Source organism: Cyclopterus lumpus, chromosome 20, assembly GCF_009769545.1.
Source record: "Cyclopterus lumpus isolate fCycLum1 chromosome 20, fCycLum1.pri, whole genome shotgun sequence".
NCBI classification, from domain to species: Eukaryota; Metazoa; Chordata; class Actinopteri; order Perciformes; family Cyclopteridae; genus Cyclopterus; species Cyclopterus lumpus.
This window is the reverse complement of record NC_046985.1, coordinates 2,221,750-2,249,414: the sequence shown is the minus strand read 5'-3', so window position 1 is coordinate 2,249,414 and position 27,665 is coordinate 2,221,750. Positions and strand designations below refer to the sequence as shown.

The following is a 27,665-nucleotide window of genomic DNA, read 5'->3' as shown; positions in this document are numbered from 1 at the left end:
GCGTTCAGGCGTTCACGTGTTCAGGTGTTCAGGCGTCCAGGCGTCCAGGCGTTCACGTGTTCAGGCGTTCACGTGTTCAGGTGTTCAGGCGTTCAGGCGTCCAGGTGTTCAGGCGTTCACGTGTTCAGGCGTTCACGTGTTCAGGCGTTCAGGTGTTCAGGCGTCCAGGTGTTCAGGCGTTCACGTGTTCAGGCGTTCACGTGTTCAGGCGTTCAGGTGTTCAGGCGTCCAGGTGTTCAGGCGTTCACGTGTTCAGGCGTTCAGGTGTTCAGGCGTTCAGGTGTTCAGGTGTTCAGGCGTTCAGGCGTCCAGGTGTTCAGGCGTTCACGTGTTCAGGCGTTCAGGTGTTCAGGCGTTCAGGCGTTCACGTGTTCAGGCGTTCAGGTGTTCAGGCGTTCAGGTGTTCAGGCGTTCAGCGACAAACGAACCGGTGACGTCGCTGATGACGGAGGAGCATCGGGAGGTGAGGTAGGGGACCGAGGTGGTCGCCGTGGCGACGGACGTACCCCTTTTGTTCTGGGTGGCCGTCCGACTCCAATCTGCAGAAAAAAGTGTGTGTGTGAGTTGGGTCAACTAAACTATTGTTCTAATTTCCCAGATTCATCAAGTTTTCGTATTATTATCCATTAACATTCAGTTAGTATTAAATGTATGTCTTACTTCAATTTGGTAGATAATCATACTCTCATATTTCTGGAACCACATTTCCCATAATGGGTTATGCAGCTATAGATTCAGAGAGTTAAGCTGTGCGCTTCGACATCAGACGTTTATTTTATTAGTCTACATTTTGTCAAATTGGGGAACATTTAAAGTAATGACGAACTCTCTATGAGCTGTTCTTGTTTTCAGAAGAAAACTCAACATGTCACGATTCTCAGGCAAGTTAATAATAATAATCCATATATCACTTTTTAAGGTACTCAAAGACACTTTACATGTTACAGTCATACACTGAAGACACATCTATGGGGGGCAATTCAGGGTTAAGTATCTTGCTCAAGGGCACATCAACTAGGGCAGGCATTGAACCACCGACCCCCTGATTGAAAGATGGACCTGCTAACCACTGACCCGCAGCCGCCCCAAAGTTCTGGGCAAGTTCTGGACGTAAAAGGAGAACCTCTAATATGTATTTCTTTATTAAAGTGCACTGAATCTCTGTGCACTAAAAGTGTGTCGTGTGTGTCGTGTTGTGACTCTAAAGGGAGCGCTATTGTCTGACGGTTGTCCCGCCTCCCAGGTCGAAGAGCCCCGCCCTCATGCGTCCGTTCAAAGGATCGGAGGTCAGATGTGGACCTACCCGAGTTCTCAGCCAATCGCAGGTTCCCGCAGCAAAGGTACGTCCTCCACTGCCTGCGGACGTTCTCCCTCAAAGCACAGTGGAAAATGAAGACGAAAAATCCTGAACAGGAGAAATGAAACAGTTAAAAATATATATTTTATGGTTTGGGTCATTTGGATAAAACCATATCAGTTTCATCATAAAAAGAGTGATAAGCACACACACCTTGCAGAGAGTTGAATATAGTGAAGAGGTAAACAAAGGGAAGGTAGAGGGGCCCCCAGGCGAACAGGGCGAACCCCCAGGTGAGGCCCAGCAGGATGACGAGGCCGGCCACGCTGCGCAGGTCCGCCATCACGCCCCTGTTGGGAGACTGGTTCTGGGGGTTCTGCTTTTTGATCCGGGACAGCTGGATCATAACCACGATGAAGACCAGCAGGCACAGGCCGAAGATCAGGAGGAAGTAGGCCACCACGCCCACGTAGAAGGCGATGTCGTTACGCAGCCAACAGCTACAAAAAAAGTTTCAATGTATATATTTAACAAACCAGAAACCGTGCATCGCTTGCTGTCTTCCAGGCGGTTGCTCGTGCCTCCTAAGGTGTCTCTAGATAGTGGATCACGTGTTGGTGAACCAGGGGTCTGACGGCTCGGATATAAACAGTCTGTTTGTGTCCTTTAGAGGCATCAGTATTGAATTGAGACCTTTTATTAATGCATTTATTTATAAGATGCCTGACCGCTGCTCCACCTACACATGCGTTTACGAAAGGTTATTAATACTTAAGCATAACTTACAAGTCATCCGTAGCGCCGTCAGTGTATTGTCCGTATGTGACCAGACCATAGTTGTCTTTGTCCACTGCTATCACAACTGTCACCACGAGGAGAGGAATGCCTGCAAAGACCAAGATGTTAGTCAGCAGAACCATCTCCTTATAAACCATCTGGACCATTGGGAGTGTGACCCACCCCAGCCCATCAGGGAGAACTTGAGCATGTATCTGCTGAGGTAAGGGCTGAACACCCGGACGATGCTCAGGTACATGTGCAGGGCCTCGAGCCCCGCCCAGGTGAACGACGTCAGCAGGAAGTAGTGCAGGAAGAAGGCGGTGCTGATGCAGAGCCCGATGGCCGGGTAGAGCGCCAGCCAGCCGTCCAGGAGGAAGACCAGGTTGAGGAGCAGGAGGGACAGGCAGAGCTGAACCAGGATCTTGGCCGGAATATCCCGCAGCAGTTTGCTGAATGGAAAGAGTTCGTTAGGAGACGTGTGAACTTTGACGCGGAGCTCCGATTCTCGGCACAATGGTTCTTACTCAAAGAAGAGATACGTCAGCAAGGTGAGAGCCAAGAAGATGGCGGAGATCCCACAGCCGATGTAGGTGATGAACGTGAGGATTTGAGCATGCTGACGGTCGATCGTTACGTCTCTGGACAAATCCTGTATTCAGGACACACACACAAATACACACAATGAGCGCACACTGTGCAACAGCCATGTAGAAAGAGACCGAGTCGGGTCCTATTGTTTCTTCAACGCGCTCATACGACATTAGACGGTTATTGTCAATCCAGCCGGGCGGACGGACAACCATTCACGCTCACATTCACACCGACGTTCACACTCTACGCCCTCTCGCCGCGAGGCCACCCTGAGCCGGCATCGTCAATATGTCACACGCATGTAAACTAAGATATGCACACAAACCAGCAGGATGGCGAAGGAGGTGAGATGGTTGCAGCTGCAGGTGGTTGCTTCTGCTGTGGCGTTGACGACAAAGCAGCCGGCGGAGCTCCAGTGTCCTCCGCCACCTGAACCGGAGGAGCACGACAAACATTCATCCCAGTGGAAATGAAACCAACTGGTTTGAAGCCACTATGTTTAGCTGGCGCACACACACTCACCGTCCGGAGTCGACTGCCAGAATGCACAGGAGGCTGTGTAGTTTTCCTGAGAAGAAATTGGAAGAAGAAAAAGCACCACAGAGGAACTTTGAGCGATCTATTTATTTATTTTAATTGATTTGTAGGTCATTTAGAATAACTTTTAAAAAAATCTTAAACCTACTTTATTTTTTTTCACCAAGAAATGCAATTACTTATGCCATTCCAACCATTCAAGCAAAATTGCTTTAAATAAACCTATTTTTTCACGGATTACAGTCCCAGTTTTGAACACATGGTTAAAAAGTTGTGAACTGAATATTGTACAAAACATAATGCAACAAAACTATTTGGGTTAGGTTTAGTAAAAGATAATGGTTTGGCTCAAAGTCAACGTTTACTCTCTGTTTCACGTGGGATGAAAACTAAAGTAGAGAAAGTCTTGCATCCATCCATCCCGTCCTATTATGCAACGTGGAATGTCATTTTTAGGAGAACAAGGCCGGGCATTTGAGTGGTGTGAGATCCCACTCTGGATAAATGAGATCATGAGGAAACTAATGATTTGTATGCGTGTGCACGCTCACGTGTACGGGGTCGATGTTTCTGATGGTAAACTGGATGTTCTCCTTCAGGTTGCTTATTGATAAATTGGCCACACTGGCAGCCAGGACCGGACTGACCAGGGTTTTCTCATCTAGAGCTGCATCCTGTCACAAAAAGACAAACACGTCAGCGCTATTTACTTTTCTATTGAACTAAACCTGGCTTAATAAAAAACATATGTTGGACTCATCTTTAAAAAGTTCATAAAGCTGCTTATAAATCATTGAAAGCACCAATAAATAGTGTTCTGTGAAACAATATGTGAGAGATGACAATGAGTCAATATGATGATGCAAAAATACCTGGAAGAAGGCAGATTTGGTGTAGAAGGTGAACTGGACCCTGTTGGCCTCATTCTGCTGCTCCAGACTGAGCTCATCGGTGAGGGAGGAGGGCAAGAATACAGACCCCAGACCAGACCCAGACCTCTTGGACCGGGATCTACTGAGGGAACGGATCTGGACACGTAAAAAGTTAACAAAAGGTTAATGTTAAAGTCTGGCACACCTGTGTCTCGTCATCATTAAGGTCACTTTGTGTCACAGTAGTTGCATTTGAAAAAATTGAAATTTTAATATCTATATTTTTTCTGCAAAGTTGGAGTGTTCCAAGTGAAAGTCACAAACGTGTCATAAATTGCGAACTAGTTTCATAAATAGAAGAATAAAGAACGATGATATGATGAACAGAATAGTTTCTGCCTTGTGGAGAAAGGCAGACTCGCGACATGTCAGGACTGCTCATGAATTGCATGAGACCCATTGTGTCTTACGAAAAGCAGAGAGACCAGATGGTTCAATTCAAATCTACCTGGACATTATCAATGTTGAAAATGTCCACGGATGTAACTGGAAAGTTCGTCCCATCGACCTCCCTCACTGCCAAAACCAGTGAATCCGAAGAGACGATCTCTTTGTCACCATCGACGACGAGTTTAAGACCCAGATCGTCTACCAGACGAACCAGCCTGTGTGAAGGACAAGGAGACGAAAACATCTCAGAGAAATCAAACGTATGGGAACGTTTGTGTCCATGTGGGTTGTGTGAGTTGTACCTGCTAGAAGACACGGACAGGGCCAGGGAGTCGCCTTCCATCAGGTTGCTTATGACGTTGACAGCCTTTTGTCCCAGAGCCTGAGAGACAGTGGGGCCATCCAGAAGCTTCTCTAAGTTCCCCACCAACTGTGACACCTGCAACATCAATCAAATAATGATTGTATCCTTTTCAAAAATGTAATAAAAAATATTCTTTTTATGGAACAACAAAAACAAATCTACGACTTCAATACACCAGAAGCGTCACCTGGGAGGAGTTGAGCTGAGACGCATCGTTTGTTTGATTCAGCAGCTGGTTGGCTTGTTCCTCCTGGGCCTCTTGGGTTGTCTCTTTGGTTGTGGAGGTAGTTTCTGTACCTTAGTAAGCAGCGTAGCAAGTCGTCAAGTCATCAATATCAATTATTCATAAAAGGTGGTCAATATATTGATAAATAAGATCAATACAGCAAAGGATAGAGTTTATTAGGTGAGGCTTTGAGCAAAGAGTTCTCCTATTTTGCTGCACAGAGAAGCATTCTATCAAAGCGGAAATTAAACAGTAAAAAAATCTTTTCTTATAATGCCTTTATTAATGGACATATGGACTGCACAGTATATTTAATTCATAAGTGATTTTGGCTTTCTTCCAGCCATTGATCAACCATATTGAAAAGTTCATAAGAGGCTCCAACCCAAACATTAAATTATCAACTATACATACCAGGTTTTGTTGTAGTTGTTTTCGTAAGCGGGATGGTTTGGACAGGTGTTGTCGAAGAAGTCAAGGGAACCTTTGAAGTAGTGGTGTTAATCTGGGTCGGTAGTGTACCATGCGTAGTTGGTGTGTTTGACGTTGTAGATTCATCGGAAGAATCAGCTGCAGTAGTTGACCAAATGACTTCTGGTACTGTGGTTGTCAATTTGAAGTCTGTGGTTAAACTAGTGGGATTGGTTGAAGGTGTTGCTGTAGTTATATTGAACTCTGTAGTGGGATTGGTCGAAGGTGTTGCTGTAGTTATATTGAAATCTGTAGTGGGATTGGTCGAAGGTGTAACTGTAGTTATATTGAAATCTGTAGTGGGATTGGTCGAAGGTGTTGCTGTAGTTACATTGAAATCTGTAGTGGTATTGGTTGAAGGTGTTGCTGTAGTTACATTGAAAACTGTAGTGGTATTGGTTGAAGGTGTTGCTGTAGTTACATTGAAAACTGTAGTGGTATTGGTTGAAGGTGTAACTGTAGTTGTATTAAAATCTGTAGTGGTATTGGTTGAAGGTGTTGCTGTAGTTACATAGAAATCTGTAGTGGGATTGGTCGAAGGTGTTCCTGTAGTTATATTGAAATCTGTAGAGCGATTGGTTGAAGGTGTAGCTGTAGTTATATTAAAATCTGTAGTGGGATTAATCGAAGATGTTGCTGTAGTTACATTGAAATCTGTAGTGGGATTGGTTGAAGGTGTTGCTGTAGTTATATTGAAATCTGTAGTGGTATTGGTTGAAGGTGTTCCTGTAGTTGTATTGAAATCTGTAGTGGTATTGGTTGAAGGTGTTGCTGTAGTTACATTGAAATCTGTAGTGGTATTGGTTGAAGGTGTTGCTGTAGTTACATTGAAAACTGTAGTGGTATTGGTTGAAGGTGTTGCTGTAGTTATATTGAAATCTGTAGAGCGATTGGTTGAAGGTGTAACTGTAGTTATATTGAAATCTGTAGTGGTATTGGTTGAAGGTGTTGCTGTAGTTACATTGAAATCTGTAGTGGTATTGGTTGAAGGTGTTGCTGTAGTTACATTGAAATCTGTAGTGGTATTGGTTGAAGGTGTTGCTGTAGTTACATTGAAAACTGTAATGGTATTGGTTGAAGGTGTAACTGTAGTTACATTGAAATCTGTAGTGGGATTGGTCGAAGGTGTTGCTGTAGTTACATTAAAAACTGTAGTGGTATTGGTTGAAGGTGTAACTGTAGTTATATTGAAATCTGTAGTGGTATTGGTTGAAGGTGTTGCCGTAGTTACATAGAAATCTGTAGTGGGATTGGTCGAAGGTGTTGCTGTAGTTATATTGAAATCTGTAGAGCGATTGGTTGAAGGTGTTGCTGTAGTTATATTGAAATCTGTAGAGCGATTGGTTGAAGGTGTAACTGTAGTTATATTGAAATCTGTCGTGGGATTGGTCGAAGGTGTAACTGTAGTTACATTGAAATCTGTCGTGGGATTGGTCGAAGGTGTTGCTGTAGTTATATTGAAATCTGTAGTGGGATTGGTTGAAGGTGTAACTGTAGTTATATTGAAATCTGTCGTGGGATTGGTCGAAGGTGTAACTGTAGTTATATTGAAATCTGTAGAGCGATTGGTTGAAGGTGTAACTGTAGTTATATTGAAATCTGTAGTGGGATTGGTTGAAGGTGTAACTGTAGTTGTATTGAAATCTGTAGTGGGATTGGTTGAAGGTGTTGCTGTAGTTATATTGAAATCTGTAGTGGTATTGGTTGAAGGTGTTGCTGTAGTTATATTGAAATCTGTAGTGGGATTGGTTGAAGGTGTTGCTGTAGTTTTATTGAAATCTGTAGAGCGATTGGTTGAAGGTGTTGCTGTAGTTATATTGAAATCTGTAGTGGGATTGGTCGAAGGTGTTGCTGTAGTTACATTGAAATCTGTAGTGGGATTGGTCGAAGGTGTAACTGTAGTTTTATTGAAATCTGTAGTGGGATTGGTTGAAGGTGTTGCTGTAGTTTTATTGAAATCTGTAGAGCGATTGGTTGAAGGTGTTGCTGTAGTTATATTGAAATCTGTAGTGGGATTGGTCGAAGGTGTTGCTGTAGTTATATTGAAATCTGTAGTGGGATTGGTTGAAGGTGTAACTGTAGTTATATTGAAATCTGTAGTGGGATTGGTTGAAGGTGTAACTGTAGTTACATTGAAATCTGTCGTGGGATTGGTTGAAGGTGTAACTGTAGTTATATTGAAATCTGTCGTGGGATTGGTCGAAGGTGTAACTGTAGTTATATTGAAATCTGTCGTGGGATTGGTCGAAGGTGTAACTGTAGTTATATTGAAATCTGTAGAGCGATTGGTCGAAGGTGTAACTGTAGTTATATTGAAATCTGTAGTGGGATTGGTCGAAGGTGTAACTGTAGTTATATTGAAATCTGTCGTGGGATTGGTTGAAGGTGTAACTGTAGTTATATTGAAATCTGTAGAGCGATTGGTCGAAGGTGTAACTGTAGTTATATTGAAATCTGTAGTGGGATTGGTCGAAGGTGTAACTGTAGTTATATTGAAATCTGTAAAGGGATTGGTCGAAGGTGTAACTGTAGTTATATTGAAATCTGTAGAGGGATTGGTCGAAGGTGTAACTGTAGTTATATTGAAATCTATAGTGGGATTGGTCGAAGGTGTAACTGTAGTTATATTGAAATCTGTAAAGGGATTGGTCGAAGGTGTAACTGTAGTTATATTGAAATCTGTAGAGGGATTGGTCGAAGGTGTAACTGTAGTTATATTGAAATCTGTAGTGGGATTGGTTGAAGGTGTAACTGTAGTTACATTGAAATCTGTAGTGGGATTGGTCGAAGGTGTTGCTGTAGTTATATTAAACTGAGTAGTGGGATTGGTCGAAGGTGTTGCTGTAGTTACATTGAAATCTGTAGTGGGATTGGTCGAAGGTGTTGCTGTAGTTATATTAAACTGAGTAGTGGGATTGGTCGAAGGTGTAACTGTAGTTATATTGAAATCTGTAGTGGGATTGGTCGAAGGTGTAACTGTAGTTATATTGAAATCTGTAAAGGGATTGGTCGAAGGTGTAACTGTAGTTATATTGAAATCTGTAGAGGGATTGGTCGAAGGTGTAACTGTAGTTATATTGAAATCTGTAGTGGGATTGGTTGAAGGTGTAACTGTAGTTACATTGAAATCTGTAGTGGGATTGGTCGAAGGTGTTGCTGTAGTTATATTAAACTGAGTAGTGGGATTGGTCGAAGGTGTTGCTGTAGTTACATTGAAATCTGTAGTGGGATTGGTCGAAGGTGTTGCTGTAGTTATATTAAACTGAGTAGTGGGATTGGTCGAAGGTGTAACTGTAGTTATATTGAAATCTGTAGTGGGATTGGTCGAAGGTGTAACTGTAGTTATATTAAAATCTGTAGTGGTATTGGTTGAAGGTGTAACTGTAGTTACATTGAAATCCGTAGTGGGATTGGTTGAAGGTGTAGCTGTAGTTATATTGAAATCTGTAGTGGGATTAATCGAAGATGTTGCTGTAGTTACATTGAAATCTGTAGTGGGATTGGTTGAAGGTGTAACTGTAGTTACATTGAAATCTGTAGTGGGATTGGTTGAAGGTGTTGCTGTAGTTATATTGAAATCTGTAGTGGTATTGGTTGAAGGTGTAACTGTAGTTATATTGAAATCTGTAGTGGTATTGGTTGAAGGTGTTGCTGTAGTTACATTGAAAACTGTAGTGGTATTGGTTGAAGGTGTTGCTGTAGTTATATTGAAATCTGTAGAGCGATTGGTTGAAGGTGTAACTGTAGTTATATTGAAATCTGTAGTGGTATTGGTTGAAGGTGTTCCTGTAGTTGTATTGAAATCTGTAGTGGTATTGGTTGAAGGTGTTGCTGTAGTTACATTGAAATCTGTAGTGGTATTGGTTGAAGGTGTAACTGTAGTTACATTGAAATCTGTAGTGGGATTGGTCGAAGGTGTTGCTGTAGTTACATTAAAAACTGTAGTGGTATTGGTTGAAGGTGTAACTGTAGTTATATTGAAATCTGTAGTGGTATTGGTTGAAGGTGTTGCCGTAGTTACATAGAAATCTGTAGTGGGATTGGTCGAAGGTGTTGCTGTAGTTATATTGAAATCTGTAGAGCGATTGGTTGAAGGTGTTGCTGTAGTTATATTGAAATCTGTAGAGCGATTGGTTGAAGGTGTAACTGTAGTTATATTGAAATCTGTAGTGGTATTGGTTGAAGGTGTTCCTGTAGTTGTATTGAAATCTGTAGTGGTATTGGTTGAAGGTGTAACTGTAGTTATATTGAAATCTGTCGTGGGATTGGTCGAAGGTGTAACTGTAGTTACATTGAAATCTGTCGTGGGATTGGTCGAAGGTGTTGCTGTAGTTATATTGAAATCTGTAGTGGGATTGGTTGAAGGTGTAACTGTAGTTATATTGAAATCTGTCGTGGGATTGGTCGAAGGTGTAACTGTAGTTATATTGAAATCTGTAGAGCGATTGGTTGAAGGTGTAACTGTAGTTATATTGAAATCTGTAGTGGGATTGGTTGAAGGTGTAACTGTAGTTGTATTGAAATCTGTAGTGGGATTGGTTGAAGGTGTTGCTGTAGTTATATTGAAATCTGTAGTGGTATTGGTTGAAGGTGTTGCTGTAGTTATATTGAAATCTGTAGTGGGATTGGTCGAAGGTGTAACTGTAGTTTTATTGAAATCTGTAGTGGGATTGGTTGAAGGTGTTGCTGTAGTTATATTGAAATCTGTAGAGCGATTGGTTGAAGGTGTTGCTGTAGTTATATTGAAATCTGTAGTGGGATTGGTCGAAGGTGTAACTGTAGTTTTATTGAAATCTGTAGTGGGATTGGTTGAAGGTGTAACTGTAGTTACATTGAAATCTGTCGTGGGATTGGTTGAAGGTGTAACTGTAGTTATATTGAAATCTGTCGTGGGATTGGTTGAAGGTGTAACTGTAGTTATATTGAAATCTGTCGTGGGATTGGTCGAAGGTGTAACTGTAGTTATATTGAAATCTGTAGAGCGATTGGTCGAAGGTGTAACTGTAGTTATATTGAAATCTGTAGTGGGATTGGTCGAAGGTGTAACTGTAGTTATATTGAAATCTGTCGTGGGATTGGTTGAAGGTGTAACTGTAGTTATATTGAAATCTGTAGAGCGATTGGTCGAAGGTGTAACTGTAGTTATATTGAAATCTGTAGTGGGATTGGTCGAAGGTGTAACTGTAGTTATATTGAAATCTGTAAAGGGATTGGTCGAAGGTGTAACTGTAGTTATATTGAAATCTGTAGAGGGATTGGTCGAAGGTGTAACTGTAGTTATATTGAAATCTGTAGTGGGATTGGTTGAAGGTGTAACTGTAGTTACATTGAAATCTGTAGTGGGATTGGTCGAAGGTGTTGCTGTAGTTATATTAAACTGAGTAGTGGGATTGGTCGAAGGTGTTGCTGTAGTTACATTGAAATCTGTAGTGGGATTGGTCGAAGGTGTTGCTGTAGTTATATTAAACTGAGTAGTGGGATTGGTCGAAGGTGTAACTGTAGTTATATTGAAATCTGTAGTGGGATTGGTCGAAGGTGTAACTGTAGTTATATTAAAATCTGTAGTGGTATTGGTTGAAGGTGTAACTGTAGTTACATTGAAATCTGTAGTGGGATTGGTTGAAGGTGTAGCTGTAGTTATATTGAAATCTGTAGTGGGATTAATCGAAGATGTTGCTGTAGTTACATTGAAATCTGTAGTGGGATTGGTTGAAGGTGTAACTGTAGTTACATTGAAATCTGTAGTGGGATTGGTTGAAGGTGTTGCTGTAGATACATTGAAAACTGTAGTGGTATTGGTTGAAGGTGTTGCTGTAGTTACATTGAAAACTGTAGTGGTATTGGTTGAAGGTGTAACTGTAGTTACATTGAAATCTGTAGTGGGATTGGTTGAAGGTGTTGCTGTAGTTACATTGAAATCTGTAGTGGTATTGGTTGAAGGTGTAACTGTAGTTACATTGAAATCTGTAGTGGTATTGGTTGAAGGTGTTGCCGTAGTTACATAGAAATCTGTAGTGGGATTGGTCGAAGGTGTTGCTGTAGTTACATTGAAATCTGTAGTGGTATTGGTTGAAGGTGTTGCTGTAGTTACATTGAAATCTGTAGTGGTATTGGTTGAAGGTGTAACTGTAGTTACATTGAAATCTGTAGTGGTATTGGTTGAAGGTGTTGCCGTAGTTACATAGAAATCTGTAGTGGGATTGGTCGAAGGTGTTCCTGTAGTTATATTAAAATCTGTAGTGGGATTAATCGAAGATGTTGCTGTAGTTACATTGAAATCTGTAGTGGGATTGGTTGAAGGTGTTGCTGTAGTTATATTGAAATCTGTAGAGCGATTGGTTGAAGGTGTAACTGTAGTTATATTGAAATCTGTAGTGGTATTGGTTGAAGGTGTTCCTGTAGTTGTATTGAAATCTGTAGTGGGATTGGTTGAAGGTGTTGCTGTAGTTATATTGAAATCTGTAGTGGGATTGGTTGAAGGTGTAACTGTAGTTACATTGAAATCTGTCGTGGGATTGGTCGAAGGTGTTGCTGTAGTTATATTGAAATCTGTAGTGGGATTGGTCGAAGGTGTTGCTGTAGTTATATTGAAATCTGTAGTGGGATTGGTTGAAGGTGTAACTGTAGTTACATTGAAATCTGTCGTGGGATTGGTCGAAGGTGTTGCTGTAGTTATATTGAAATCTGTAGTGGGATTGGTCGAAGGTGTTGCTGTAGTTATATTGAAATCTGTAGAGCGATTGGTTGAAGGTGTTGCTGTAGTTATATTGAAATCTGTAGTGGGATTGGTCGAAGGTGTAACTGTAGTTTTATTGAAATCTGTAGTGGGATTGGTTGAAGGTGTAACTGTAGTTATATTGAAATCTGTAGAGGGATTGGTCGAAGGTGTAACTGTTGTTATATTGAAATCTGTAGAGGGATTGGTTGAAGGTGTAACTGTAGTTATATTGAAAAATGTAAAGGGATTGGTCGAAGGTGTAACTGTAGTTACATTGAAATCTGTAGTGGGATTGGTCGAAGGTGTTGCTGTAGTTATATTGAAATCTGTCGTGGGATTGGTCGAAGGTGTTGCTGTAGTTATATTGAAATCTGTCGTGGGATTGGTCGAAGGTGTTGCTGTAGTTATATTGAAATCTGTAGTGGGATTGGTTGAAGGTGTAACTGTAGTTATATTGAAATCTGTAGTGGGATTGGTCGAAGGTGTTGCTGTAGTTATATTAAACTGAGTAGTGGGATTGGTCGAAGGTGTTGCTGTAGTTATATTGAAATCTGTCGTGGGATTGGTCGAAGGTGTTGCTGTAGTTATATTGAAATCTGTCGTGGGATTGGTCGAAGGTGTTGCTGTAGTTATATTGAAATCTGTAGTGGGATTGGTTGAAGGTGTAACTGTAGTTACATTGAAATCTGTAGTGGGATTGGTCGAAGGTGTTGCTGTAGTTATATTAAACTGAGTAGTGGGATTGGTCGAAGGTGTTGCTGTAGTTATATTGAAATCTGTCGTGGGATTGGTCGAAGGTGTTGCTGTAGTTATATTGAAATCTGTCGTGGGATTGGTCGAAGGTGTTGCTGTAGTTATATTGAAATCTGTAGTGGGATTGGTCGAAGGTGTAACTGTAGTTATATTGAAATCTGTAGTGGGATTGGTCGAAGGTGTAACTGTAGTTATATTGAAATCTGTAGTGGGATTGGTCGAAGGTGTAACTGTAGTTATATTGAAATCTGTAGAGCGATTAGTCGAAGGTGTAACTGTAGTTATATTGAAATCAGTCGTGGGATTGGTCGAAGGTGTTGCTGTAGTTATATTGAAATCTGTAGTGGGATTGGTCGAAGGTGTAACTGTAGTTATATTGAAATCTGTAGAGGGATTGGTCGAAGGTGTAACTGTAGTTATATTGAAATCTGTCGTGGGATTGGTCGAAGGTGTTGCTGTAGTTATATTGAAATCTGTCGTGGGATTGGTCGAAGGTGTAACTGTAGTTATATTGAAATCTGTAGTGGGATTGGTCGAAGGTGTAACTGTAGTTATATTGAAATCTGTAGTGGTATTGGTCGAAGGTGTTGCTGTAGTTATATTGAAATCTGTAATCGGATTGGTTGAAGGTGTAACTGTAGTTATATTGAAATCTGTAGTGGGATTGGTTGAAGGTGTTGCTGTAGTTATATTGAAATCTGTAGTGGGATTGGTCGAAGGTGTAACTGTAGTTATATTGAAATCTGTAGTGGGATTGGTCGAAGGTGTTGCTGTAGTTATATTGAAATCTGTCGTGGGATTGGTCGAAGGTTTAACTGTAGTTTTATTGAAATCTGTAGTGGGATTGGTCGAAGATGTAACTGTAGTTATATTGAAATCCGTAGAGCGATTGGTCGAAGGTGTTGCTGTAGTTATATTGAAATCCGTAGAGCGATTGGTCGAAGGTGTTGCTGTAGTTATATTGAAATCTGTCGTGGGATTGGTTGAAGGTGTAACTGTAGTTTTATTGAAATCTGTAGTGGGATTGGTTGAAGGTGTTGCTGTAGTTATATTGAAATCTGTAGTGGGATTGGTCGAAGATGTAACTGTAGTTATATTGAAATCTGTCGTGGGATTGGTCGAAGGTGTAACTGTAGTTTTATTGAAATCTGTAGTGGGATTGGTTGAAGGTGTAACTGTAGTTATATTGAAATCTGTCGTGGGATTGGTCGAAGGTGTAACTGTAGTTATATTGAAATCTGTAGTCTGATTGGTCGAAGGTGTAACTGTAGTTATATTGAAATCTCTAGTGGGATTGGTCGAAGGTGTAACTGTAGTTTTATTGAAATCTCTAGTGGGATTGGTCGAAGGTGTAACTGTAGTTTTATTGAAATCTGTAGTGGGATTGGTCGAAGGTGTAACTGTAGTTTTATTGAAATCTGTAGTGGGATTGGTCGAAGGTGTAACTGTAGTTATATTGAAATCTGTAGTGGGATTGGTTGAAGGTGTTGCTGTAGTTATATTGAAATCTGTAGTGGGATTGGTCGAAGATGTAACTGTAGTTATATTGAAATCTGTCGTGGGATTGGTCGAAGGTGTAACTGTAGTTTTATTGAAATCTGTAGTGGGATTGGTTGAAGGTGTAACTGTAGTTATATTGAAATCTGTCGTGGGATTGGTCGAAGGTGTAACTGTAGTTATATTGAAATCTGTAGTCTGATTGGTCGAAGGTGTAACTGTAGTTATATTGAAATCTCTAGTGGGATTGGTCGAAGGTGTAACTGTAGTTTTATTGAAATCTCTAGTGGGATTGGTCGAAGGTGTAACTGTAGTTTTATTGAAATCTGTAGTGGGATTGGTCGAAGGTGTAACTGTAGTTTTATTGAAATCTGTAGAGCGATTGGTCGAAGGTGTAACTGTAGTTATATAAAAATCTGTCGTGGGATTGGTCGAAGGTGTAACTGTAGTTATATTGAAATCTTTAGTGGGATTGGTTGAAGGTGTAACTGTAGTTACATTGAAATCTGTAGTGGGATTGGTCGAAGGTGTTGCTGTAGTTATATTGAAATCTGTCGTGGGATTGGTTGAAGGTGTAACTGTAGTTATATTGAAATCTGTAGTGGGATTGGTCGAAGGTGTTGCTGTAGTTATATTGAAATCTGTAGTGGGATTGGTCGAAGGTGTAACTGTAGTTTTATTGAAATCTGTAGTGGGATTGGTTGAAGGTGTAACTGTAGTTATATTGAAATCTGTAGTGGGATTGGTCGAAGGTGTTGCTGTAGTTAAATTGTATTTTGTTGTGTCAATAACTGAAGGTGTGACTGTTGTTATGTTGTACTCTGTTGTGTGATTTGGAGGCATTGTAGTTGTTGAACCCATGGAGTCCGTTTGTGTGCTTCTCTCGATGACAGACTTTGCTGTTGAGGACTCTGTAGTGTTAGTTGTTGCTAGTGGATTGGTCACGTTCGGCTGATTTGTAGCTTGCGAAGCATTTTCAGTTTGTTCAGTAGTGTTGGTCACAGATGGTGTGAAGGCTTCAGGAGTTGTTGTCCTGTTGCCGTTGGTCAGATTGAAAGGCTGTGTAGGGTTTTGTGTCGTTGTGGGAGTCTCTGTAGGGCAGCTGTCAGTCAGAAGTACAGCAAAGTTCTCATTTGCCTCACTAAAAAAAAACACGTAGAAAAACATTGTATGAAGTAAAAAATACTTTGTGAACGAGGACAACACCTTGAATATTAGAGATGCTCAATGTACAAAGAAGCCAGTTTCCTCATTTCATGTTAGGATAGAATGGTTAAATGTATCATTCAGTATGAACTCTCTCAAAGAAGATCACACTTCAGATATGCTGCTTACAGTATTAGATAACACTCCTTTTGTTGAACGCAACGTATTAACAGTTCCGTACGTGAGTTCCTGAATTCTCCCAGAATGACGATAAACATCATCAGAGACTTTGTTCCTCTTGTGCCCAACGTGCATGACAATAAATTCCCTCCCAAAAAAGCCACCACCAAATTAATGTTTTATTCATTTACCATTTAAGCAGAGTGGGCTCAGGTTGGCACACATCAGAGGTCAGCAGGTCACTGACAACCCAGGTCAGGTTGGATGCCAACAGAGTACTGACAGCCAGACCAGGAGGACCACATACCACTGAGGACCCACAGAGCACCGACAATAATGCATTTACAAAATATATGTTTCTATATAATAGAGCTTTAAAATAAAACTATGAACCTGCACACTTACCCATGCGTGTGAGTGGCCTTTCAATTGTTATGCTACTGTGGCTGTCAATGACTTGTTGCAGAAGTATGTTCAGGGAGCAGCCATTGACCGGTCCAGACATCTCCAGTATCACCATGCAGTCGTACAACCTAGACAGCAGCAGCAAAAAGGGTTTAAGTTCAGATACTGGTATTGATCACCAAATACATTATGATAATAAGGAATTTAAAGCTAAACAGTGTCTGTTTTCAACGCGGTTGGTTTGAGAAGCTATTCTTTATGTGCCGATAATGTGTACTCAACAGACAGCAGAAGGAAACGTCTCTACCTCTGTGGAGTCCCATGGCATTCCAGATGAACATGCTGGAGGAATAAAGGAATCGACGACGCATGATTAACAGCTCTTGATCAACGTGAGGAGAGTGACACACTTTTATGTGATGTAGGATTTACCTTGTGGCGCTTTAAAATGTCTTGGCACACTGACCTGGGAACAAAGAATGGTTCACATTGTGTAATGTCTGATGGTCAACACGAATAAAACAAGTGATTCAAAATGGATAGAGACTTACGCTGACATCGTGTTACACTTGCGGGCTCCACTAAGTCCAGACAACTGTTAAAAGGGTTAGAGGTCAATACATATCATGCATGTACATTGGGAAATATTGTTAAATCAGACTGTGTTGTACATACCAATGCTTTTATGAGGTTTTCATTAACAGAGGCACTGGTAATCTTGATTCTCATGGCAAAAAACTGGCCTGGAGAGAAAAAAGGTTAGTTTAAGTGTAATACTTCTCACACACCTTCTGAGAAGTTGTGTGTTCCAGCTAAAAACACTAGTTTTGGGAAATAGCTGATACGCTTTGTTGCACTAAGATCGTTCATGTTAGCTTAGCAAGATTATTGAGCCAGGCTAGCTGTTTCGCCTTGTTTCCAGTTTTTGTGCTAAGCTAACGCTAACCGGCTGCTGGCTGTAGTGTCATATTTAGCAAAAAAGCATTGGTTTGCTATCAAACTTCTTATCTAACTGACACGCTTTGCAGTACAAACACAAGCAGACAGAAGAAGACAGAATTGTGGAGGTTTTCTTACTTGCGGAGCTGCAGAAAGCATCGCAGTCACAGATCCGAGGCGCATCACCTGAAGCACAGACGGAAAACACAATTACAGCAACAAAGGCAGCAGTGAAGTAGAAGTATAACGGGAGCCGGTGTTTTCAATACTCACTGCTGCAGGACTCAGTCTGAGGTCCCGGAGCCGGGTGGGAGTTGGGCTCGATGCGGGAGCTAAGTGAATATGAGATACAGAGTGTACAGATATATATATATATATATATATATATATATATATATATATATATATGTATATACTGCCTGGGAAACACTAAAGGTATTGCTCACCACGTTAGCTCAGACGGTTTGTTTCCCCGGCAGATTTCATCCAGGGAGGACGTGGACGTACACCTCACAAACCCACCACTGGAGGGCTCCACATTCCCACAAACATCTCGAGCTGACGTGGACAAAATCAATATGAGTTAGCTATAAAAAAATAAAATAAAATAAACAACTGTGTGCTCTTCTGGGTTGTTTTTTTGTTAAGGTTGGAGTCAGGCACGTAGTTGTGAGTTGAGGTATACAACTAACACTAAAATAGGAGGTTTTTCATGTTTATTCTGATGCAATTTCCTGGTTATTATAAATGCAGGCTTATCATCTTTATTATGACCTGCTGAGAAACACACAAAAAATGTGAATTATATGTTTGGATGTATCTCTGATTCATCGGCTCTAAAGATGACAACATGGGTGTGCAGAACAATAGTGTTTCATGTGAATGTGCAACGACCACCACGTCGGGGCTGAAAAGGAAAACCCATTGATGGTGAATTGCCCACCGACTCTCTCCACCCGCCCTGAGATGGTGGCTCGTAGTTGTCCATCTCCGGCTTGCTGCAGCGCAGAGACGCCGGCGAGCTGCAGCTGACACGCCGGGACGGCTCCGCGGAGCTGCAGCAGCACATTGCAGCTCGTCTGCCTGCAAGCAAAACGTTCACACCACCGTGAGGAGGGGAAGTCGTGGAGCACGAGTCATCATACAGGGCCTCACACAAGGCCTGTAGAGTCATCACACAGGGCCTCACACAAGGCCTGTGGAGTCATCACACAGGGCCTTACACAAGGCCTGTGGAGTCATCATACAAGGCCTTACACAAGGCCTGTGGAGTCATCACACAAGGCCTCACACAAGGCCTGTGGAGTCATCACACAAGGCCTCACACAAGGCCTGTGGAGTCATCACACAAGGCCTGTGGAGTCATCACACAAGGCCTTACACAAGGCCTGTGGAGTCATCACACAGGGCCTCACACAAGGCCTGTGGAGTCATCACACAGGGCCTCACACAAGGCCTGTGGAGTCATCACACAAGGCCTCACACAAGGCCTGTGGAGTCATCACACAAGGCCTCACACAAGGCCTGTGGAGTCATCACACAAGGCCTGTGGAGTCATCACACAAGGCCTTACACAAGGCCTGTGGAGTCATCACACAGGGCCTCACACAAGGCCTGTGGAGTCATCACACAGGGCCTTACACAAGGCCTGTGGAGTCATCACACAGGGCCTCACACAAGGCCTGTGGAGTCATCACACAGGGCCTCACACAAGGCCTGTAGAGTCATCACACAAGGCCTCACACAAGGCCTGTGGAGTCATCACACAGGGCCTCACACAAGGCCTGTAGAGTCATCACACAAGGCCTCACACAAGGCCTGTGGAGTCATCACACAGGGCCTCACACAAGGCCTGTGGAGTCATCACACAAGGCCTTACACAAGGCCTGTGGAGTCATCACACAGGGCCTCACACAAGGCCTGTGGAGTCATCACACAGGGCCTTACCTTATGGGGCTTTTTACACTGCAGTTCACCTGCACTGCCTGCAGAGAGAGGGAGAGAGAGAGAGAGAGAGAGAGAAGTTGTAGTCGTCATCCTGCATCATAAGAGACATTTTTATTCTGAAAGGTGAAATGCTGTTTCCTGTTTCTGGGACGGACCGACCTGAAGTTGTCTGTCGGCCAGACAGAAGAATCCTTCGCTATGGCAACCGAACGCATTGGACAGCTGAGGGAGATGGAGAGACAGAGGCAGACATGCTGATACCGTGAGAAACGTGAGCTCTAAACACACTCAGTTTAGAGAGCTGTGATTTCCTCTACTGCTCTTCCCATTCAGAACACCTTCAAACTCCTTTAAGGCTGGAAAGTTTCATTTTAAGAGCGATTTAACAGAGAGAAAAAACACATGTTTACACACACACAATAGAAAAAGAAATGATGCACAGTTTCAATACTTTGAATGGGACGGATTGTCCAACACGCCATCCGGGCTCTCGTGACGAAAGCTAAATAAGTCACGCGGTTGGAATGTTCCGCTATTACAAGCTAATCCTGCGGCGGAAAGACTCGTTTGTGAAGCTTCAAAATGGACACGCGACGGCACGAAGGGACAAAGGGGACGAGGGGAGGAGCTCGTCACTCTCACCAGGTCGTGGACGTCTCGCTCCGTCTTGTCGCCCGCGGCCTCCACGCTCACGGACATCCAGAAGTAAGCACCTGCGGGGGGAAATGAAGTCGTGAGCCCATGAATATAAAAATATGAAACTCTCCTGATTGGACATAAAGGGCGGATGTTTCTCACCGGTGTTGGAGCAGAGCTGGCGGACGTTACAGCTTACTGAGAAGAGGTGAAATTGATGGTTTAGAAGCATTGGGTTTTATTGAAAAATTATACTTAATATTCTCACTTTTTTTTTAATTAACGTCCAAAACGATGAATCCAACCACACAAAAAAAAAGTAGTAATTTTAATCATTTACTGCTAACACGGGGCACAGTTGCGAGTTGAGAATAACTGTCCGAGTCCATTCGTGGGTGCTGAAACAGGGAATGGAAAACTAAGGTTTTCTAGCAGTTTCTATATTAAAACAATTATGGTAAAAACACGTCACAGTTTTTTCCGCCCTCTTCTTTGTTCCTTACTGTAACTGTACTGATACTTTTGCAGATGACTTTCTTGAAAAGCACATTTATTGGTTTACAAAAAGGTGTCAAATAAAATCCCGATGAACATTTAAAGGACAGTCAAATGATATTTCCTCTCTACACACAAATGCATTGGGACAAATACACGTGAATACACACCGTCGGTTACGCTCCTGTAAGCACGAGCCCGTCTGCCGTCTACAGGACACATGAAAACATGCAACATTCAACATCCAGCATGCATTAAGAACATGCACGACTACCCTGGAGACATGCGGCGCCACGGTACGTTTTAGTAAGAATTAAAGTCTCTTAAATTCATGAAATGCACGATGAGAAATGTTTTTAAAAAGATTAGAAGTAATGCATGCACATGAAAAAGCCTCCCGAGGTCGCGCGACCGTCTCACCGCACAGGAGGCCGGGGTCCCTCCGTCTGGCCCTGGGACTGGTCACGCCCCAGTGCCGGGCGCTCCAGCCAATCACGGTGCCGTCCTCGCAGGGCCCGTGGCGGCCCAGGTCCGCCCACACGCGGAACAGGTACAGCTCCACTTGGCCGAGCGAGGCCCCCGGGGGCCGGTCTCTGGGACGGCAGCCCAGCCACAGGGTGCCGGCGGGGGGGATGGCGCGGGCGATGATCGTCCTCTCCGCCACCGTCGTCCCGTCGACCTGAAAACATTTACATGTTGTGGCCTGACAATGTCACCGTAACCTATGACGACCTAAACTACACGAATATGACAAGAGTTGTAGTAAACCGGTGGTTCCCTTTGAGTCGTATCTCTCGTCATGGATGTGCTCGGCTGTGAATATCAAAGGTTTATTCGGCATAACTCCACGTGCACTAAATGTCACATGTCTAAATTATTGTAAGCTTTCCTTTGTCTCTCATTCCAAACCCCGCCCACGTCATCTGGTATTCGTGCCATATAAACTTTATGAGTCATGTACACAATCTAGTGTATGCAAATACTGTGTGTGTGTGTGTGTGTGTGTGTGTGTGTGTGTGTGTGTGTGTGTGTGTGTGTGTGTGTGTGTGTGTGTGTGTGTGTGTACACCCCATGGCAGTGGTGGAACATCAAGTACAAATGTGAGGTATTCTTTTACTTGAGGATTCAAATTAAAACTACAACTCAGAAAATATTGTACGTTTTGCTTCACTACATTTAACCACGCCATCAATACTAATAATCAAGTAAAATAACACGTCTATTTAAGACTTTTTGGTTGTACTTTTATCCCTTTACTCGTGGACTTCAACCTCAGTACCATTTTGTTATTCTTTACATGTACCTGTAATGGATTAATCTCTGAGCGTAGTAGCGTTACATTGACTAAACTCAGAATACTCCCATCTCCACATACTGGGACACTGAGTATTACCTCCAGGCTGATGGACTTGCCGAGGGCGTCCCTCCTCAGACACACCCGGTGCCAGCGTTTTGGGGTCAGCCGGATAGGAAACCGGTGTCGGACCCTCAGCAGCCACGCGTACAGGGCCTCGTCGTCCCCCTCCAGACCTAGGTCGGGTCTGGGCGCGTGGACCGAGCTGTAAGAGAAGGCCACCCAGGCTCCGGGGACCACCACCCGGACGTCCACGCACAGAGTCATCTGGAAGAGCAGCGACACGGCGGTGCCGTCCTGCAGGGTCCAGTGGTCCTCACAGCCATTTAATACGGCCTTGGTGTCCCCCAGGAAGTAGCCTTCCGCTGGAACGGGCCAAAGAAATGCAGATTTACAGCCTTCACTGCACTGGAAGGTTCAACTTTAACCCCAAAGACCTTTATTGTAAACACAATACTGACGCGTTAACACATTTCACAATCTTTTGGCTCTGCTTTGGTCTCCACCAACTCTCTTTAAGTCGCTAAATACTCTGCTACGTTCACCGGCTAGTCGCTAACTTTATATAACACAAAAGATCAAAATAAAGAGGAGAGTTCATTATTTGCACCTTTTGCATTACACCTTATCATTTGATGCATTGTTAATCAAATATTGATTAATGCCAGGTTTAGTTAAATAATTATTGTTAGCTGTTGCACAATGCTAAGCTAATAGCACAGCCGACACGTGTTGAAATTTGTGATATTGTGATATACAAAACTGAATTGTTAAATTACCTACAAATCAGTTAATTTGTTTGTTAAAGAAATGTGTTTCTCAGCTAGCTCAATTTAGTATGTAGCTCAATAGTATGTAGCTCAATAGTATAGTAGCTGTAGCTGTAGTATATGTAGCTCAATAGTATAGTAGCTGTAGCTGTAGTATATGTAGCTCAATAGTATGTAGCTCAATAGTATGTAGCTCAATAGTATGTAGCTCAATAGTATGTAGCTCAATAGTATAGTAGCTGTAGCTGTAGTATATGTAGCTCAATAGTATGTAGCTCAATAGTATGTAGCTCAATAGTATGTAGCTCAATAGTATGTAGCTCAATAGTATGTAGCTCAATAGTATGTAGCTCAATAGTATAGTAGCTGTAGCTGTAGTATATGTAGCTCAATAGTATGTAGCTCAATAGTACAGTAGCTGTAGCTGTAGTATATGTAGTTCAATATTATGTAACAAATAGCTCAGCTATTACTGGATCTCCTTCATTCAATATCGACTCCACTCTGATAAGCAGACGGCGCTCTCACAGCTGTAGCTGAACCACGTGCAGGTCACAGGTGAGATCACCTGTCATCCATCTCGGACGCCTATGCAGTCTAAACCATTTGTGTCTTGTGTTTTTTAAAGAAACCCCCAAAAATTGTTTTGTTTTGTCTAGAAAAAATGTATGTATATAAATATAAAGAGGGTTTTTTTGTTCTTCTTTTTTTTCTTGTTTCTAAAAAATGTGTCTCGTCTTTTTTTGTGTAAAAAAGACGAGAAACACAACAAAATACAAAAAAGAAAGGTTGATCGCAAAAAAAAAAAAAAGAAGTAGTCGTTGAGAAGTGTAACTCTAGGGTAATAATCAATTGGAAACACTAATTGCCATTTACTAATCCCTTTCAATGCATGTGTTGTCAACATGAAACATGTCAAATAAATAATAATTAAAGAGTCTCTCTCCATTGCTACGCAGTGATTAAGGACCAGGGCCTAATTATTTAAATCCTGCCTACGAACGAATCACAATGTGGTGGTAGCGAATTAAATAAAATGTCGTGAACTGTTGCTAGGCAGAAACCGTGGCCTCAAAGTACTCGTTTCTCTCGGCGTTACCTTTGGGTGCCAACAGTAGGAACCAGATGACGAGCAGGAAGTTGTGTGTCCACCATCCTTCAAAGCAAAGGACGTGCATCCTCCTGGAGACACAAGGGGACACCGATTCACAAGAAATGAGGCTGTTTTTAAATCGTAATTTATTCATGTGTGCATTGTGAATCTTTGTGTTTGCATTGTGAATCTTTGTGTTTGCATTTGTGAGTCTCTCTGTGTGCATTTGTAATTATTGAGACTGATCTGACCCCATATGAGGCCTCTGGTTTTATTTTGGGCCGTATTTACTTCTGCTGCTTCGCTATCACTCGTGTATAAAATATTAAAATTGCATTTCTTTTTTTTTAAAAGAGTTTCCTCCCTTGTCTGCGTTTCTCAATGTGGATGTGTGACCTCGGGGGGCATCATTGTGTCCGCCCTGGGATTTCCCCCAAATGATCCTCTCCAGCTGGTAAAGTAAAACGGTTTAATAACATGCGCGGCAGATTGGGTTTCACCGCGGTGCATTCAGGGCTTCGTAGGCTGCAGGTTACGGGTGCTGCTGGCGTCTTTATAATGTCGACGCCTCACTTTCTGCTTAACATGGAGATGAAACAGTATCTGGCTGCCATGCATGAAGTACTTTGTTACACAACGGCTCCGATATCAAAATGCATCGAATCAGAAGGAAGTAAATACTGATATTTCTACCTCTTTTTTTTTTTTACCCTCATTCATGAAGCAGCTTTAATTAGTGGTCATTGTATCATCTTATAAGCAAACATGTGGCTTATTTACACACCAAGGAGACTGAAAGCAACATTAATATTCATTTCTGAACCACTGGGCCAGTATTCGCTCTCCTTCGAGCTCAGTTTGGGTCTCAACCAGCTCCTGAGGGAAAGATCTGGCTTTGTAGCCCCCCCGAAATGTTCTCTACATTCCCCTGGGGGGCTCACTTTAATTCTTCGGGGCTGGAACTACGGAACTCACGGAGTCAGGTGATAATCATTCCTTTCTTTCGCGTGACGCATCGTCTCGTCATCTATTGTTCTCATAAACACACGATTCATCAAAAACATACCAGTCCATACCAAAGCTGAACGCCCAGGAGAGACCTCCAGGGGACAGCAGAGGGGTGCATTCGAGTGATCTGGACTCAAGTCAGGCTCAAGTCAGACTCTAGTCAGACTCTAGTCAGACTCAAATCAGACTCTAATCTGACTCTAGTCAGACTCTAGTCAGACTCAAATCAGACTCTAGTCAGACTCTAGTCAGACTCAAATCAGACTCAAGTCAGACTCTAGTCAGACTCAAAACAGACACTAGTCAGACTCAAGTCAGACTCAAAACAGACACTAGTCAGACTCAAGTCAGACTCAAATTAGACTCAAGTCAGACTCTAGTCAGACTCAAAACAGACACTAGTCAGACTCAAGTCAGACTCAAAACAGACACTAGTCAGACTCAAGTCAGACTCAAATCAGACACTAGTCAGACTCAAGTCAGACTCAAATCAGACTCAAGTCAGACTCTAGTCAGACTCAAAACAGACACTAGTCAGACTCAAGTCAGACTCAAATCAGACTCTAGTCAGACTCTAGTCAGACTCAAATCAGACTCTAATCTGACTCTAGTCAGACTCTAGTCAGACTCAAATCAGACTCTAGTCAGACTCTAGTCAGACTCAAATCAGACTCAAGTCAGACTCTAGTCAGACTCAAATCAGACACTAGTCAGACTCAAGTCAGACTCAAAACAGACACTAGTCAGACTCAAGTCAGACTCAAATCAGACTCAAGTCAGACTCTAGTCAGACTCAAAACAGACACTAGTCAGACTCAAGTCAGACTCAAAACAGACACTAGTCAGACTCAAGTCAGACTCAAATCAGACACTAGTCAGACTCAAGTCAGACTCAAATCAGACTCAAGTCAGACTCTAGTCAGACTCAAAACAGACACTAGTCAGACTCAAGTCAGACTCAAAACAGACACTAGTCAGACTCAAGTCAGACTCAAATCAGACTCAAGTCAGACTCTAGTCAGACTCAAATCAGACTCTAGTCAGACTCTAGTCAGACTCAAAACAGACACTAGTCAGACTCAAGTCAGACTCAAATCAGACTCAAGTCAGACTCTAGTCAGACTCAAATCAGACTCTAGTCAGACTCAAATCAGACTCTAGTCAGACTCTAGTCAGACTCAAATCAGACTCTAATCAGACTCAAGTCAGACTCTAGTCAGACTCAAATCAGACTCTAGTCAGACTCTAGTCAGACTCAAGTCAGACTCAAATCAGACTCAAGTCAGACTCTAGTCAGACTCAAATCAGACTCTAGTCAGACTCTAGTCAGACTCAAAACAGACACTAGTCAGACTCAAGTCAGACTCAAATCAGACTCAAGTCAGACTCTAGTCAGACTCAAATCAGACTCTAGTCAGACTCTAGTCAGACTCTAGTCAGACTCAAGTCAGACTCAAATCAGACTCAAGTCAGACTCTAGTCAGACTCTAGTCAGACTCAAATCAGACTCTAGTCAGACTCTAGTCAGACTCAAAACAGACACTAGTCAGACTCAAGTCAGACTCAAATCAGACTCAAGTCAGACTCTAGTCAGACTCAAATCAGACTCTAGTCAGACTCTAGTCAGACTCAAATCAGACTCTAATCAGACTCAAGTCAGACTCAAATCAGACTCTAGTCAGACTCTAGTCAGACTCAAATCAGACTCTAGTCAGACTCAAATCAGACTCTAGTCAGACTCTAGTCAGACTCAAATCAGACTCTAATCAGACTCAAGTCAGACTCTAGTCAGACTCTAGTCAGACTCAAATCAGACTCTAGTCAGACTCTAGTCAGACTCAAATCAGACTCTAATCAGACTCAAGTCAGACTCTAGTCAGACTCAAGTCAGACTCAAGTCAGACTCAAATCAGACTCAAGTCAGACTCAAGTCTGAAAAAAAAGACCAGCAGCTTGACTTGGACTTCACATCACAAGCCCAAATATTAAATTAAAAACATTAAAGTAAGTATTAAACACCCCATTGCCTCCCACTGCAATACAATAAAAACTTTAATCTGATCTTCACGGTTTGTTTGGCTGCCCTCTAACTTCACTGAACACAATAAAAAATACAAAAGACTTCCCTGAGACTACTTTAAGATACACTACCGTCTTTGTATGCTTCCTTTGATGTACACGTTAATATATTTTAATCGACTTACATGCAATTAAATGTGCCATTTAAATATACAGCGATTAGCCACTTTTGTATTATTTAATAAAGATTGGCTTTATCTTCCTCTGCTGGCCCTGAACAAGTCTTCCGGAGGCGGTGATGGCCGTGAGAAGCTGTTCCTTTCCTGCGTCCTAGATTATATTACTAACCTGCACATACAAATATATGACGCGTTTATTCATACACGCAGAAGGTCACTTTGCATGGCACGGTAAAAAAAAAAAAAGGAGGAAAAGGGAGCGTCTGCCTTTCAACCTTATTGATGAAATGTCGATCTGCAGGTTTCGCCAGATGAAATTTAACAGCACCTCATAAGCATAAAGTGTTTTCAATCACTTTCTTTTGTTCCCACACTGATCTGATCTACAGATATCTGATAGAAGATGGATTATTAACAGAGAGACGAGCATTAATCGTGTGTATCCTCTGGAGTTTAATTTAAAAAGCACGATGTGCTGCTTAAGGCTATTAGTATTATCATATGTTGTGTGTCATCATGAGAATGAAACGGCACCTTGAAGCTTCCTCTGAAGCGTCGAGAAACTTTCAATGCTTCTTTGAATCAAACATTATTTATTTATATTTAAATATTCAAATAGCTGCCCGAGTTCGTTTCGCACATTTTGGTGTTTAAAATTATGTGGCTTACCTTTTTAAGAGCACGTGTAAGCTCACGGGGGCGAATGCGTGAACGTGTGCAGACGGCCGTTCATATTTCCCATAATGTCATTCATCCGTCGGTGATGAGTCCAAAGAAAAAAGTAGTTTTCTTCTCTTCTGTTGCTTCCTCTCCTCTCCTCTCCTCTCCTCTCCTCTCCTCTGCCCTCGTTTGCTCTCCCTCTTATTTCCCGTATCCACCTGTCTGTTACACAAGAGCGTGGTCTGTAGCATCAGGTGTGTGTGTGTGTGTGTGCGTGT

The 27,665-nt window shown here is 42.3% G+C and overlaps 1 protein-coding gene across 1 annotated transcript; it reads right to left on the bottom strand.

Annotated features, from left to right (window-relative positions):
* Positions 1–27,665, bottom strand: LOC117749883. The gene is made up of 34 exons (XM_034560702.1): positions 27,397–27,665; positions 23,528–23,610; positions 21,698–22,023; positions 20,725–20,983; positions 20,475–20,513; positions 19,972–20,007; positions 19,816–19,886; positions 19,333–19,395; positions 19,174–19,211; positions 18,170–18,309; positions 17,673–17,784; positions 17,500–17,558; positions 17,365–17,412; positions 16,963–17,030; positions 16,839–16,882; positions 16,720–16,753; positions 16,595–16,629; positions 16,288–16,415; positions 16,074–16,191; positions 15,283–15,697; positions 5,532–5,829; positions 5,079–5,188; positions 4,830–4,966; positions 4,586–4,742; positions 4,078–4,233; positions 3,757–3,879; positions 3,191–3,236; positions 2,994–3,097; positions 2,602–2,726; positions 2,258–2,526; positions 2,084–2,183; positions 1,511–1,797; positions 1,304–1,405; positions 1–539 (listed from the first exon to the last, which is right to left on the bottom strand). Exons 2-34 carry the CDS (start codon positions 23,604–23,606, stop codon positions 397–399), a joined length of 4,269 nt encoding a protein of 1,422 aa, XP_034416593.1. The 5' UTR covers positions 23,607–23,610; positions 27,397–27,665; the 3' UTR covers positions 1–396.

Excerpts from the sequence above, each read along its gene's own strand:
- LOC117749883 (XM_034560702.1), bottom strand. The coding sequence starts at position 23,606 with ATGCACGTCCTTTGCTTTGAAGGATGGTGGACACACAACTTCCTGCTC. Across the intron at positions 17,785-18,169 it reads AGGGCGGGTGGAGAGAGTCG|CTCGAGATGTTTGTGGGAAT; the intron begins GTGGGCAATTCA and ends TGTCCACGTCAG. Across the intron at positions 16,192-16,287 it reads AAGGCCACTCACACGCATGG|TGGTATGTGGTCCTCCTGGT; the intron begins GTAAGTGTGCAG and ends GTGGGTCCTCAG.